Below are 16,917 nucleotides of genomic sequence, written 5' to 3'. Positions count from 1 at the left end.
AGTTGTTTTCTGCAGGCTTTTGCAACAGCAGACATTTAATGGGTAAACCAGGCACGTATTCCAGGTACAGAGTGTAGTAAAACTAAGGTCTGGGCCTGTAGATCTGTCCCTTAAGTTTAAAGAGATTCAAATACTTTCATACTTTTGTGGTTGGCTACAGAGTCATGCCCATGTTAAGATTTATATAATCATTATCTTTTTGCCTCAAGTTTCCCTTCTGAATTCATTGTTTCAGTTCAAAAGCTTTATACTGTTTTCTGAAGTCAGTTTTGGGTATTTTTATTCCTAATAGATAACCATTTCCCAGGTTAAACCAATTTACTCAAAATTAGAAAATCAATGGAAGGGAATGAACATGCCTGCTTTTCCTAGTATCTTTCAAAGGTCACTGGTGATTCATGAAATAATGATGCTGTCTCCATACGAGAAGCCTGGCCTCAATCAAACGGGTATTACAGCTGGCTAGTATATCCTGAAAGCAAGATGTTAATTCCTCATGATTTTTAATAATAGCCGATTCAATACCTTTACTTTGAAAGTGGCATGGCAAGCTGCAGTCTTGTTGAATCTGCAAAGTAATTTTTGTTGTTCCTGCAAATGTTATATGCTTTATGAGTCAAAATGTAGGGCTGTGTAAAAATTTAACACTAAAAATGAGCATTATCTGCAGTTAAAGTCTGGTCTAATATTTTCTCGCCAGGTGAGAGGCTTGGGAAGAAGTATGTTTTCCATTTCTTTACAAGATGCTCTGTCTTGTGCTCTCAGTCATCTTTGTGGATTCAGCCTCTTCTCCCCTTTTCTGCTTACATATGTCTTGTGTAGAAATTGGTAATCATGCCTCCTTTTTTAGATTTGTGGAGTTAGGCATTCATGGTCGAAGATATTTATCTTCTACTTTAAAGCATAATAGCAGCTTTTAGGAACAAACTGCCTCATGATCTTATCCTGAACAATTCTGGGTACCAACATGATCTTATTAGTATATAAATAACCCTATGTATTTCAATGTAGCTCATGAAATTGAATGTTTGCAACAGAATTGTCTGCCTCAGGTGGATACAGACAGGAGTAACATTTGGAGGAGGAAATGCCCGCCTAGCTACTGCTTAAGGAATAAAGTATCTGCATATCACTAGGCTTGAAGGTGATGCTGGAAAGGTGCTGGGCAGGAGGGAGTACTATTTGCCACTCTTTTGTGGGAATATTAGCTGATATTATTGTTATTATATGTTCTCTGGTGAACCTTTGTAGATCTTAAGTGCTTTGGCTTTTATCACAAATCTTCTATGAAGTGCACTGTAGAAACATGGGACAAAGAAATGGTCTTTCTCCTGAAAGCCTTGCTAGTAAGTACATAATGTCAGAGACCAGAAAAGGTAAATAGAGGCATCGAATAGTGGCTGGAAAAAGACTGAGTGAAATAGTGTTTGTGAACAGGAGGCAACAATGCTTTTACCTCAGTTCTTACCCTTCTCTCGTAGCATCTCAGTGGAGAATGTGTTATAGTAGACACACATAGGGAACAGCAAATTTTTTGTCGTGTTTTCCATTGTTTGGAAGAGAGAATGGATGTTAAACAATTCAGCTGATCCTTTTTGATGACTGGGATTTGAGTCAGCTCTATTTGCTAATAACTGGGTATAGATCATGAAGGCGCACTGAGGTTATTTATCTGGGGAGGAGGAAGAGGGAAAAGTGCATTTCTGCTGGGAAATTACACAGCTGAAAAGACTGCAAAAATGAGTCCTGGTGGACCTGGTTATTCATGAGAAGCAGCTTCTCCCAGATTTTACTTAAACTTTAAATTGGGTGAATTGCCTGTGATTTTTCTGTCTTTTGTTAGCTTTATTTATTTTCTATTTGAGTCTAATAAGTGAGTAACCGTCAAAAATTATTAACTGTTCCTTGTATGTGTTCTGTTTAAAACTGTTTTAGCCCTTATCATCAAGTAAGAAGCTAAATTAAAGTAAAAACTCTAGGATGCACATGGAAAAAAGAGAAAATGATTTCTCAATAATCATATGTGTAGTCTGTGCACCATAGGTTGATATGAACTCTCATTTTTTTTAAGCATGTTAGAACACTGATTACTCACATTTTCCACCTCTTTTAAGAAGTTTTGCTACTGCTTGGATCTTTAAGCTTTTGTGAAATGAATTTAAGCATCATTTATTTCTTGTTTGTGCATCAGAGGGAACAGGAGACTGGGGGTATTGCCTAGTGGGAGATATTGAGATGTGGAGATACAAAGCATCTGGCAGGTTTTGCACATGTAGTGTATAGTCCTTATTATTTTTTCACGCTTCAGTATTTTCAGAGAGTTTGCTACGGCATAGCCTCAGAAATTCTTGTTTCAGTGCAAAGTATCAAAATATAGGTATTTACCCTAAAGTAAAATAACATTTGGCTGTGTAAGGAGCTCAGGGAGCCCAATTGAATATATGTGTGAAATTTTAGCATGCTTATGTAAACATCTAGGTTAATTATTTTAAGGAGATGAAACCAAATCAAACTTGTTTTGTTTTTTTTCCCTGGTAATACTGTTGAATGAAAAGTACATTCTTAGTAGACATTTTTGAAAAGAAAACAGAATTTAAAAGAAAGAAGAAAGAATTAACTTTTTTTCTGGTGAACATCAACTGTGCACCTGCTGTTCTTTTAGCCAGACAGGATCAGCTCAAAATTAAAACGAGTTTGTTAAATTCCTACAAGCCTTCAAAATGTTCTTTTCTGTGACTGACATTTATTAGGTCTTTTGTTAAATTGAGAGTATGGAGATGGGAATGCTCCTTGTGTGTTAGCTGACCTCTCCTTCAAAGGCTATTCCAAAGCTCTTGTTTGCATAAGGCAGCAGAAGGAATACATAACAGGAAAGGCATCACTCTTTCTTTAGGGCTGTTTTTGTGTGCTATCTAGAAACAGAAAGGTCAGCTTAAGTTTTTTAAGTTGCCTGTCTGCTTTCAGATCCCCAAACTAGCTATTTTATTTTTTTAATATTGTTAGTAATTGAATGGGTGTTTGGTTTAGCATGGGTGGGTGCCAGTGTCTGCTTTGGAACTGTTTCCATAATATAGTATCACTTACAAAAGCATGAAGCAAAAAAAGTAATTCTTTCCAATATGCAGAAAAAGTGTATTTGGGAATCCCACAGATTGCATCCAGAAAGCTGCTGAGTGCTTTTGATTTCTATTAACATCTGCTGAGGAAAGATGAGTGCTTCATGTCTCCAAGGAAATACTTAGCACCATGCAGGATTTGTATTTATATATCAGCATATTTTTATTTACAAATTTTTCAGATTCAGATTTGTTTCCTAAAGTGCATGATCCTCAGGGTTTAAAGCAAAACTCAGATAATTTCTCAAAGAACATTTATTTTCATTTTCAGAAGGAAGGTAAGGACATGTTTTTGAAGATTAATGTGATTTTTTTTTTCTTGTGGGAGTTAGGCATCCTTGAATGTGTCAGCAATAAAGATTGAAGAGTGTTAGGGGGCAAATTATACCTCCAGATATCCATTGGAGAATACATTTTGATTCATAAATTGGGAGAAGGATGCCCTCCATCAGAATGTATGGACTGAATGACCCAAAATAGAGAACAACAGGGGGAGATGGGGGGGGGGGGGGTGGTGGTGTAGAGGTGGTGGTGGTGAAAAAGGAGAATCAAAAAAGAAGAAAGAAACATTGAGGAAATGTCCTGAATTTTGTATTTCAGGGGTGAAGTGTCCACTTCAAAGTGACGCTTCCCTGCAGTGAAAGAAAAATAATGTTCCTCATGTTCATAGGAGGAGATAACACTTGTACTCTAGTAGAATCAACTCTTAAATTTCCTTTATGGATTGATAATCAGTTTTTCTGCTTACCCACAATGCTATTTTGTCAGTGTTAGACCCCTCTGCTCTACAGGAAAGTAGCTGTACAATTTGTATAAATTTTATCTGACTAAAGTAATAGAAGAAAGCTGCCACCACAGTTGCTTAAGTGAAATATTTATTTCTCACAGTTTGAGGAGTAATATGCTTTTGCTTTGGATATGAATGGCTGTGCTTAATTTAAATTGAAGTTAACAAATAGTTTGAGATATCTTCTACATGCTGGACTATATGCTGTCATGTATGTTTTTAAACGCCTCAAGAAAACTAATTCAAGTATTCTGTGATTCTGAGAAACCCTGGGCTGGATTCAGTCAAATGAAATATGTGTTCTCCAATGAGACTGACTCTTGGTGTGCCCACGCAAGCCACACCACTATTTCAGTCAGCAAGTGTTATATTCTGTAATCACTTGAACCAATCTTGGTGCATCAACCCACCATTATTTGAACCATATATCCTTTTCCCTCTCTTTATTACTTAAAAACATGGAGCTGAAAGCATTATGCCATAAACAACGAGGAATATGGGGTTAGTGTTACATTAGCCCATCCTGCTTATGTTTGATGACCTCTTGTAGTAATGTAATAGCTGGTTGAGCCTCCCACTTAATCAGATGGCTCTAAACTTCAAACAACTGCAACAAAAAGCAGTGTATAACAACTAACAAATACCCATTCCTGCCTGTACATTGATGAATGACTGTATGGTGCCTAGCAATTTTTCAAGTCAACAGCAACCCACCAATATGTATTCACCAATGCTTTGCTCACATGGAGTGAATGCTTTCCATAATGTTCTTTATGGTGTGCAACCCGGTCTGCTGTGATAAGTAAATCACAGTGTTTCCATTGATAGGGCTTAAGTTCTCTGAAGGGGTAGCAGAAGGAAATAGAAAAAGCTTGTCCACTTGTGCATATGGACACTACTCTCTTCATCCATACTTTCCATTTTGCAGATAGGCGTCTCAAGCAGTGAATGTACTTATTACTTACTCGATCTAAATGCAAATGCTGAACCAACAGTACACTCTCATTTTTAATGAAAAGATATTAATCTTTTCAGAAAATGCATTCTACATTTGATCTTCATATTAACCTCTAAAATATTCGTATTTACAGTGATTGTGTGGAAAAGTATACCTTGGAGCACATCAGCTCTGACTGAGAATAATTGTATCATTTTGTCTTGTCTTCTCTGACAGAATTCCCACTTGCATACCTTTGACTTGTTTTGAAATATAGTAAATTCCGTAGCTGGACCTAAATTTCTATGGTTTGGGGGTTTTTAGTTACAGATATGGTGATATCTCATATTTCTTTTCTGCTTAAAATACAAGACAAATAAAACATTCATCCCTTTCCCTGGATAAATGCATTTCTCATACTATGGTTTCTGGTGCCTGTAAATGTGGGGAGCAGTGGGTCTTCAGTCAGAGAAAAAGTCGTGGGTCTTTGGTCTCTTTTCAGAGATGATTCTGTAGTCCATTGTATCTCAAATATTAGAAAAGAATAAAAATGAGGAGAAGAAAGGTTCCAGTTATAATGCTTGCTAGCTTATGAACAAATGGACAGAGAGGTGGAAAGTGTTTGTTAGTGACATGTAAACTCTTATTAAAATTAGGTTAGTGACAAACTTTCCAGCATTTGGGCTTAAACGTCTGCAGTGAGAAAGAATTTTATTTTAATAGATGTACCAGTAATTCTTAGTTTGATTCCTATTATGTTTTTGATGAGAAAGCTCACTAATCCATTCTTAAATCTTGAAAGAGGCTGTGCAAAAGAGGTAAATAAATATAAAAACAATATGTCAAAATATGAGTAGTATCATTCAAGTTAGGAATAATGAAGATTCCCAGTGCCAGAACATTAGAAAAAACGTTCATTTAACAAAAACATAAAAAAACCTGATCTGCATAAAACTGTAGTGGCAGAATTTCTGCAAATCTTTTATTACATTGTTATTATCTGTATCTACTTTCATTTAATCCAACACATAGCTTGATAGTCATATTTTGTTTAAAAAAAAAAAATTATTTGACAGTAATAGGGAACAGGTTTTCTTTTCTGTAAAAACCTGTGAGGAAACCTCACAAGCAGCCATTTCAGCACAATGTTACTGACTCTGGGCAGTGAATATAATATCAAGATCACAAAGCAGATAAATCACTGAAAGGCTTTTCTTCAAAACACTAAGCACAACATGCAAGAATGCTACCCCTGGGAAAAAATAAAACCATTGTGTGAGCAAACACATTTGCTTTCTTTGTAAATGACAGGCTCCTGTCTTACTCTCTGGCTTGCATTTACCTTTCCTACTCTGAACTGGGCATGACTGGCTGTGAGACCCCAGGGACCACTGGAGCTCCCTTCCATTCATGCACTGGCTCTGCTGTGCAGATAGTTGAGGCCTCAGCAGATTTTCCTTTGTAGCCCTAAACTCAGGCCTGCTGGCAACTTTGCAGGTAGAATCCCTAGCCATTACAGACTCCAGGTTATCATCCTGCCAGATCTGCTGGGTGACGTCCATTTGTAGCTGCCCTTTTATGATTTCATCCAATGTAAACTGGGGTAATTGCTATATACACACTTAAGCTTTTTAGAATGTAGATTGCAGGTGGGATAAATAATAACCACTTAACAGGCAGAGTTTTTGAAAGTACATTTTTCACTCCTTTCTGTAGACGAACAACATGAAATCCCAAGCCATTATCAAAGGAGTCTTTTTCTACTTGCTTTCTCTGTGTTCCCTCTGCTACTGAGGGAAGAAGCAAAAGCATTCCCAGGTCTTCATGAGGATCTTGAATTTATTTATTAGATAAGTTACTGGCTCTTCATTCCTCTATTATGTTATCCACCATAGTATGAAAAACAGGTGATTCTCAAATATTGACGACTTATAGTTATAAAATATATATTCCTATAATAGCTGACTTTATTTTCCACAATAAGATGTGAATATGATTTTTTTAAAGCTTGCAATTCTCTAGCTGCATTGAAAAATATTTACATTCTTTCTTTCATGTTTTGATTTAGGAGTTTTGGTAATGCTATCTCCTGTAACAGATAGTTTCCTGATCCTCTATATGCCACGCAGCTGGACATCGCAAGTTTCTCTGACACTGGTGTACTGAAAAGAGATTTTAAAAAATATTATCCTCAAGACCCTTACTAAGAGTGACACAAAGCATTATATCAGCTGCCCATATACTTTGAATAGAGGCTGATAACTGAAAGTTATCCTTTTGTGCCTAAAGTTTCTTTCTTTAAAAACTGAAAGAAATATTAGCTTTATAGATGTTTACATGTTAAAATCCCACTGTGACAAGTGACTAACACTTATAACAAAAAACTCTCAGTGGCAGATTTTTTGGAGAGAGCTGGTTAATTACTATGTGCCAGTACATATTCTATTAGTACAGAGGGCCTGATGATCACTAAAATTGAGCTGCAATGGGAGTTTGTAAAACTTAGGAATCCCATGTTGAAGACACACCATTTACTTTGTAGATGTCTGGGGCAATGGCTTCAGTTCAGGAGAGAGAGGACTGGAAGGGTCAAAAGGTGAGAAAAATCTGGCAGATTCTCACTACCCATATTTTTCAATCTTTTCTTAGGGCTAAGGAATATGACTGCAAAAGTAGAAGGAAGTCTCTTTTGATTAATCCAAATACATTCTCTTTTTCTTGCAAATAACTCTAGTTTCCAAACAGGTTTTGCTGTCTGGATAAAATGAAATCCTTGCTATAGAAGTAGTAAGGAAGTACGCTTGAAAAAAATAAACTTTTTGAGCTTTTTATTTAAAAGCTTTTTTGCATGAAGTATCAATACTTTAAGAATGCTCAGTGTTTAAGAGACTAAAAAGGAAAACATTTGTTTATAACCAGAATGACTCAAACAGAGTTAGTACTGAAAAGTAATTGGAATTACTTCAAAGTCACTATAGGAAAAAATGCTTACCTTTATCGAAGCTGCAGCTTAGAGTACTTGGGACTCTATAAGAGTTACTCCAGAGATGCTTCAGGAGGGAAAGTTTTGTGCACTTTCATATGAAAATCAATCACTACTCCTTCTCTCAGAATACAGTAAAGCTTTGGAAACCAAGTGATTCACAACTCTACTTTTAGTCAAGAGCAATATCAAATACATATTTACATACTTGTGACTGTAATGAACACCGAACCCTAATATTGCTTAAAATTCACCAAATGTATGCTGTGTTGGGAAGGGAGAGAATTACTCGGTGCCAGAAGTTAGGATTAGGTTAATTTCCCAAGAGAAACCCCTGAGATTAATGTTAATAACAAAAAGAAAAAAAGAATATAGCTATAAAACTGTGGTTTGACTCCAGATTCCTTAATTTTGTTTTTTTTTTTTTTTTTTTTTTTTTTTAACATACAAAAAGGACTTGTCAAATACATATGTGGTTATATGTAATGTTCCACTAACATAATTTGGATTTCCCAGTGCTGTGATTGTGGAACAATTGCTCTAGCATCAATGGGATGTTACTTTTGATTCCCCAAACGCCAGTCAGATGATGTATTCATCTTTCTCACTTTATTTTTCACTTTCTGTTATCTTTCTTGTTTTCTTATGACTTTCTATTTTTACAAAGTAGCAAAAATAACTTAAAATATGCTAGCTTGTAGGAGATTTTCTCTTAATACCATTAATAAGAAAAAAACTGCCTAATTGTATCTGTCCTTTGTGTTGGAATATCTAATTATAATTACATGAATTAAGATGGGGAGGGGGGAGAGAGAGAGAGTTTCAGGTCTTTTTCTCAGTGTAATTGCATTCTTTCGACATTTGTGGAGCATTAGGTAGCATTTCTCTATTCAGTTGTGCCAACATCCCATAGTCCTCAGTCTGTATTATTGCTATATAAAATTCTATTCAAGGTTAAAAAACCGCTTCTTAATCTACATGAATAATATTAGGTTTTACTTTTCTGCTTTTATACTCAGTAAAGCAATTAAAAGGTAATCTGAGAACGCAGAGTGTGAATAGTGTTGGTATACTTGAATAAATCATACGTTTTAGTTCTTAGAACAGATAAACACAGGTGAATACACAGAAACGTCCTGAAGAAACATCCCTTTGAAGAGATCTGGAGATGGATAAATTGTTGAATTAAGCTCATATAAGTGTTAAGAGTCTTTTTATTCAAATTCTCCTCTGCTTCTCTTTTGGACTGGAGAATCCACTAGTGTTTCATTTGTAACATTTGCCTATTTGTTTTTTGTTTCTGTATAGTAAGAGTGAAAATTGAAGAAGTCTTTCTTTACTAAAATATAGCTGGAACATCTCAGAGGGACTAGTGACAGCATTTGAATCTGTTTTTAGTTGTAAATGTTGGACATTACATTCATATTATGCATATAAAAACATTTCAGAAGCCTAAAATCTAAAACATAAATGAAGTCATTCAGTCTTGTGGTTGATTACTGCAGAATTAAAGCAGTTCAATTTACCACAGAGGGGCAAGCCTTTTCTTCATATATGTTATACAGGTTTTTGCTGTGGCTATGAAAGTTCCCTAAATGATCTTTTTTTCTTGCTGAAAGATCACCACGTTCACTGACAGTGATCAAATGCTGCTGTTTATGCATATAATTCAGTTTTGCTAATTGCTTTTTACTGTTTGCTTTTGACATTTTTAACTTAATCGGTCTTGTGTTGTGGTTTTTAATTTTATTTTTTTTTTTAAGGGAAACTCAATTTCCTTGAAAGTAAATCCATAAAGCATCATTCTCCCTCCAGAACGGGTATAGGCTGACTTCTTCAAGACCATATATAAATCACTTTTAAAGGAAGATACTGTTCTCTCAGAAAAATTCTTCAACTAGATACCTCCATCTAAAATATGAATTCTGCCTTGCAGGTTGATGATACCATGAAGGATTATTTATGAATGTTGACTTTGCTTTTTTCGATATCCAGCATATGATGTTTTCAGACTATGTTGCCTAACACTGGTCATTTAATGATTTTTGGAATACTGGTCCACAACCTGCCCTGGATGAGATGTAATTTTCAACGTAAAAATTGAACATTCTTGCCACCTTAATTTTTCTTTGTAACATGTATGTTAGGATGTTGCCTTGCGTAAAGCTTGAGAGTACATTTAGATGGACCAGACAACACACACACTGCAGATGAAATACACGGTAAGGGAGGAGAGTTACAGTCTTTAAAATGGGGGATAATTCCACTGACAATCATGAAGATATTTCAGCTTTAAGGGACTGCAACAGAAAAGAGGCCTCAGAATCTGGCCTTTGCTTCTGCAGTGAAGAGGAGGGGAAGCAAATTTTATTCCAAATGTATTTCAATTTAATAAACATCTGCCATGTATATTTAAAACTGCCATTTCAGGATTGTAATTATATCATCTGAAAATAAGTCCTCCTCAAAAGAGATTTGAAGTGACAAGCTGAAGAAAATGAAACATGACGTTGCTCGTTCTCCTTTCGTCCTAGAGCTAAAATTTAAATTAATATTCTTCTTCTTGTTGGAAAGTATTTTAATTGGAAATTATTTTTGATTGCAGTTTTCAGAGAGGATGGGATTCTTCCCATTGTGTGTGAATAGAAGTTGTTCACTGTCTCCATAATGTTTTACTAAATTAATAATTTTCAGATATTTTAAATAGTTGACAGATGTATTGGTAATTGTAAAGAAGGGTAAAAAAAATAAAAAAACCCAACCCTGTGATAAATGTAAAGATTTTCACCTTTTTTTTTGTGTTCCTCATCACCTTTTCATACATCCGTGTTGTGTTTGTTGCTATAGTTACCTACTTGTTTTGAGAGAAATTAATTTTTTATATTAGCAGTAACTAGACTGTAAAAATTAGATATGCTACTTCAGTTCAATTTAAGTCTATCACAAGGGTTTTTTTTTATAGCTGAATTTCCTTTCAAATGTTGAAGGAAAGTTATGGAGCCATGTTCTTATGGAAGGTGGAAGGTACAAGTCTCTCTAATCCCATAAGGTTGTTCACACTCATTCTGCAGTCCTCTGATGAACTAAAGGATGCCAATTAAATTTTCTTCCAATATGCTTTCATGTTCAACTTTCAGACCTCCTGTAATAGGGGTTTCTCCTATTAATATTTTAATTTAAATATCACAAAGGACAATGGTAGTCATGCCGTGCCCATCACAGGTGGTGGCTTTCTGAGCTGAAACACCCAGCCTATAAGGGAACACATACAGGTGTTTGGCCCAATATCTCACTTCTGAACTATTTCTGGTTTGGCGTAACATTCTTTTGTCACCTGATTCAGTTGTCGCCAGGCAGTGAATCATATCATAGAATCACAGAATAGTTTGCTCCAAGCCCTGTCCAACCTGGCCTTGAACACTTCCAGGGACGGGGCAGCCACAGCTTCTCTGGGCACCCTGTGTCAGCACCTCACCATCCACACAGGGAAGAAGTTCTTCCTAATATAGAAATCTATATATAAATCCTTATATAAATCTACCTTATATAAATCTACCCTATATATAAATCCTTATATAAATCTACCTTCTTTCAGTTTAAAGCCATTCCCCCTTGTGCTATCACTGCATGCTCTTGTAAAAAGTCCATCTCTAACTTCCCTGTAGGCCCTTTTTGGCACTGGAAGCCTGCTCTAAGGTCCAGAAGAACAGGAAGGCAGGTTTAAATAACAAACCAAGTAATGATTGGGTGGAAGTTGCACATTAGAGGAAAATGGTCTGCACAGTAATAGGAAGAATATAGAGGTTAGTTAAAAATTGCAGTATTGAAGCAGTTGCTACTTTGACATTTACCTTAGCATTGGCACTTTATTGTGTGCATGAAAATCTTTGGCAGAAAGTGTGACTTAAGGAAAAATGCTGCTCTGATTTGTGTTTTCATGCAATGCTATCTCACCCATGCGAAGTGACAGAAATCCTGTTGGCTGCATTATGTTTCACTACCCTAATTTCTGTTGTCTTAGAAATTTCTGAATCATCTCTGTGTACATTCATTAATATATCCTTGAGAAAATACAAAACTTTTAGAAGTGACAAACTGAGGCAGATCACAGTTTCCCTGAGGATTTTTGCCTTTTAAATGAACGATGAGTGATTGATGGTAAGTACTGAAATAAGAATTTTTCAGCAGAATTTGTCAAAAGTGTACTTCTAGTATGTGGAATTCCAGAGATTTCCACTAATGTGATTAAATGTTAGAGAATACAAAACAAAGAGAGTAAAATCAGTGCTGATGTTAATAAAAATGTGATATAGGTTTTCCTGAGGTAACTGGAAAGTTGTCTCTATTGGTTTTTGTGGTAGACTATGCAGCTGGTCCAAGGCAGCTGTGCCAGTTGGGGGAATTAGAGATAGCAGGGCTTTTTGGTGGACCCTTGACTACTCACCATAGCCTAATTATAACATTAAAGCATCAAGTTCCTGCCTTAAAGGAAGAATAATCATCAGGCTCTGTATGCTGTCATCACTTTTAAAGGTAGCATTTTCAGATAACAGTAGGTAAAAGCACTGCTTTTAGCAATGTGGCTAAAGAGGTGGCTGTAAGAGGGTCAGAGAAGCAAGCAGTGTGGTTCAATTAGAAAATTCCAGCACGTCAAAATGGGTTGTTTTTTTCAAGCCTGTTTTTCTGTGAGAACTGGAAAGGTCTAAGTCCAATCAGAAAGTTTCAGAAACTGTTATGAGTTGGTTTAGATTTGGCTGTGCTTGCAGCAGGAGGTAGTGGTGAGGCTGGCTGTGCTGGTCTCTGTTACAAATGGGTAAGGGTGACTTCTCCCCAGCCATTTGTCTGGTGTATTCCTGTGCTTCAAGAGAAATGTTTTCCTACTCCCGTGTTTCATGTTGGATCTCTCCATACATTTGTCTAGTTTACTGACCTGGCCAGAGGCTAGCTCAGCAAAAGGAGCTTGCTGGGTTGAATCTACTCCTAGAAGTGCCTGGTGCCTCTCAAAACTGTCACTGCGATGGAAGCGGATAGCTGAGCAGAGGGGCAGAAGTAAAGCCTCTCTTCTTCATCAGTGGTGAGCCATTCCTTACCTCAGCTGCTTTGGGCAATCCCCTCCCCTGAGTCCATGACTTACTGGCACTTTTTACATAGTTTTACTGATATAAACTGTTCTTTCTTTCAAGCATGTGTAATACCTGCAAGCTTATTTAGAAACCCAATATAAAGATTGCACTTAAAAATGCTGCACCAAAATTTTCCACACCTTCCCCCCCCAAACAAACAAAAGCCTCTTGAAAAAGACTTCAAGAATTACACTCCATTTAAGCTAACAGCAGAACAGCAGATAATGCTGGCAAAACACTTTTACCTCTCTGGATAGCAGTTGCAATGTATCTAAGGTTGCACTGCCATTCTGAATTCACTGTACAGGGCTCTGGCTTTTTAAAGTGCATTGATTTCCTCTCAATAGAGAATGACACAATTGAAGGCACTTTTCGCCTTGTAAAAAATGCCCTCAGCACTTTGTCATCACTGACTAAACAGTCCTTCTTCCCCAGAGAATAAGGAATCTTTCTCCTACATAGTAGAAACTCCACTAGCAGTACCCTCAAGCCTGCAGTGAATTTTCCATCTTTCCTAATTTGTTAAGGCATGGGTGAGTTTTTCCAAAGAACTGTCTCCAGATAACAGGAATTTTTTTAAATTCAGTTCTTTGGGTACACCGGTAGTAGGGAGGACTCAGAATTTATTGGGTAACAGGGATCCTTGTGAACTGTTTAAGTACCTGTAGATTTATATATATGTAAATCTATCTATGTACATGTATGCTTATATACATTTTTCTTTTTATTTAGAGTTCTTTGAAAGGCATTTTATAACTGGCTTGCCTTTAATTGGAAAATGGGACATGGAATTTCATATGATTGTGTTGTGACTGTTGTATCTTAACATGAAAAGTCAATCACATTACATGGAAAGGTGTAGATGCAATTAAATTAAGCTTTTTCTAAAGCTGTGTAAATGAACAGCTTTTTTCAGCTGTAGAGTAGGTCTTGTCTCCTGCCAGTTGGAAGGAGCAGAATAATGAGTGCTTGGGTTCAAAAAGTTTTAATAGAAACTCCTGTCTTGTTAGGTACTTTCCACTAACATCAGTGTATCAGCTTGTTATTTTTTTTTTCCCTGTAATTCATATACCATATTTAATTTACAAGCCCCCATATGAGACAAAGAGGATTTGATTAGATGATGTGACATGTCAGTGTTATTTTTGGGAGGCAAAGGGGTTTGATGATTTGATCTTAGTGACTTGGTAACTTACTCCTTCTTGAAGAGATAGGATTTAAATTAAACTGAGGATATTAGTTTCCAAAAGATAAAGCAAGATACGTTTTTCTTCTTTCATACTTGAAATGATAGAAAGAAATATGTAATTTTTGTTTCATGAAGATGGAAGACAGAAACCTGACACAGAGTTTGGAATATAAATTAAGAATTTAGATGACATTTTGAGGAAATGGATAAGCAGAACATGCCTGGTGCTTTAGTTGGAGCAAAGCCTGTCTTTTCCAATCCTATCTAGGAAAGATAAATTATATAGTATAATTCAGACTATTACTGATAAGTGTAATGGATCAAACAGAATATTCTAAGTTTCAATAAATAGTAGTGAGAAAGGTAACTTTCTAAAAACTTCCCTATTTTCTGTATAGCCCATCTCAGACAATAATAGTATCTTTAAAACAAATCATACAATACACTGACGAAACATACTAGGGTATTTTATATCATTTTAAGCATATTTTTCACTAAGTTAAAAATATTGGAGAAAACTGGAAAAGTGTGTTATAACACTTTGCATATAAACATATTTCCTATTCATCTATAGGTGTAAAGTAATCACTCAAAGATATGATAGCTGATTTAAGATTTGTAAGCAAAAATGAATCTGTTACAAATAAAAAGCAAAGGCTAAGAAATAAATAATTGCTCTTGTAAAGATTCTAGGAGAAGGTAATGAGTGAAGAATATGAGTAGCAAACACAAGTTGTTCAAGAATTTGTGAGGGGATTCACAGTACCTAATGTAGACTTTTGAGCAAGATGTGCTCCATCATACTTAGTGAAGCAAGAGAAGTTTGGATGTTAGATGTGTGATGCAGTCCACTACAAATGCCTGTTTCTCTCCACTGATATGGTGAGCCAGACTGTGCTTAAAAACGCAAGATAATATGACTCCTCTCCTCACAGATGTGAGGGGTGACTCCTCTCATCAACTACTGCAGAAAAGCAACATGGGGAAAGTTGGGGAAAAAAAGACCCCAGAACAAATTCTGGTTTGCACGATCATTTCCTCTCTTTGGAATACTTCTGTGTGGCTTTTTTACACTTGTGAAAACATCTGGAGAGGTACAATTATGTGTATTCAAAATCTCAGTCACATTAATTCAGTTGAAAAGAATTCTAGGATTTTCTTCTTCCTTCTGGTTTTTAGCTCAGTGTACATCTGAGACTGAGAAGTGTGAAGATTCTATTTTCATGGTACGTGGAATATATTATCTAATAGCAGTCTCTATCCTAGCAGAAAAGAATAACAACATCCTTACCACATAAAAGACAATGTTTCATCTCCAAAGAGCCTCAACCAGTCGCATAATTCATGGCTTTGTTTTCTGTCTACTTGCAAAAGATTCATGAACACTTCTGCTGCTCTCTGCATCCATCTGGTTCTTAAGTAACATGAATTAAGAGCAGTACATCTAGTTGCTGTTCCTATTCCATTTTTCTGTTGTTGGTTGAATACTCAAGTTGCTAACCTGGGACCAAGCTGATGCAGAACCATCCATTTCTGCTTTTCCAAAATTCTGCGGTATGTTGCATGTTGATGTTAATAGAGACTAACCAAGAAAAGTACAACCAAGATTTATCTCTTTTTTCAGTCATTTCCTGCAGTGGGGAAAACCTGAAATGGCCTGTCTACACATCTGCCTTTTCCTGGGTCATCCGTCTCTGGAAACAATCTTTCATATGTGTAATTGTCTCCTTGGGAAGACCAGAGTCTCCTGTGCTGGTGCCACACTGATTTATTCCTCAGCTAATACTTTTGTGTTTGGCAACAGAATATTGTGGTAGCCAGCACATTAGAAATTTATGTCTTGAAACAATAACTGGACGAATGATGACAGAATAAAAAAGATTGACTTTAAACTATTTATCTTAAAGCTATTTTCTTATCTACTTGTATTTATTTTCCTTTTTCTTCTAAAGTTCTAGTCTGATAAATAATATCTTTACAGTGGCTCTTACCTTCTGATGAACTTCTCTTCTAAATGAACAATATTTTTAGGAAATAATATGCTTTTAAAACATCAGTGAGGTTGAAGAAAAAGTATAAAGAAACAAAAAGGAGTTAGAAATTTGTTACTGCAATCATAGACAAAACATAGATCATCTTACCCCTCTGGAATAATCAGAGGAAAAAATGTCAGAGAAGAGTACCTGGGATAGGGAAGTTTGTAGAAGGCAATGAAGCATTAAAAATAATCTGTTGAGTTAGAATTTTGGCTAGTTAGCTTTTGTGTATCATATTTATGAATAACAGAATGAGACTAAATAAAGAAAAATATCCAGGAACATTTTATATCAAAGATTAAACTATGAAATTACCTTCTAAATAAATGTTCACAGGTATACTTTGAAGTAAAACAGAAAAAGATTCAACAACTTCCATGTGTGCACTTTGTTCATGAATGGCTTTTTTTGTCAATGTACCAGACAGGAAAAATTTTCAGGTTTCAAAACCTTTCATTTCCTACATTTAGAGGAATTTCTTAAAAGATATATTTTGAAGTAAATGGACAATTTTTACAGTGTGGAACTAAAAATACTTAGGTTTAAATCTTCATGCATAACTTTCTGTTTAAGGTTTCGAAAACATGGAGAAAGTGATCAAATAGGAATATGTATTTTAAAAGACCTATTAAAAAAGTCCTTTAGGAATGTACTGTATAAATCAATCAGTAGATAGCAGTGTTCCTCAGATGTGTGTGAATATCAGTGGAAATAATGGAAAAATAAATAGGTGAAAAGCATCCATG

General features: G+C 35.8%; 1 protein-coding gene across 5 annotated transcripts in view; it reads left to right on the top strand.

The window, feature by feature from the left end:
• The window catches only part of CDH13 (cadherin 13), a 509,619-nt gene that overhangs the window by 340,593 nt on the left and 152,109 nt on the right, over positions 1-16,917 (top strand). Inside the window, exon 8 of one of the 5 annotated variants that reach the window (XM_030469855.1) lies at positions 15,760-16,027. The exons of the other annotated variants lie outside the window; for them this stretch is intronic. Within the exon in view, the coding sequence (XP_030325715.1) occupies positions 15,760-15,786 (27 nt within the window). The 3' untranslated portion in view covers positions 15,787-16,027. Of the gene's footprint in view, positions 1-15,759; positions 16,028-16,917 lie in introns of those variants that run through there. 5 annotated transcript variants of the gene reach the window in all.

Source organism: Strigops habroptila, chromosome Z, assembly GCF_004027225.2.
Source record: "Strigops habroptila isolate Jane chromosome Z, bStrHab1.2.pri, whole genome shotgun sequence".
Taxonomy (NCBI): domain Eukaryota; kingdom Metazoa; phylum Chordata; class Aves; order Psittaciformes; family Psittacidae; genus Strigops; species Strigops habroptila.
This window is presented reverse-complemented; position numbering and strand designations above follow the sequence as displayed.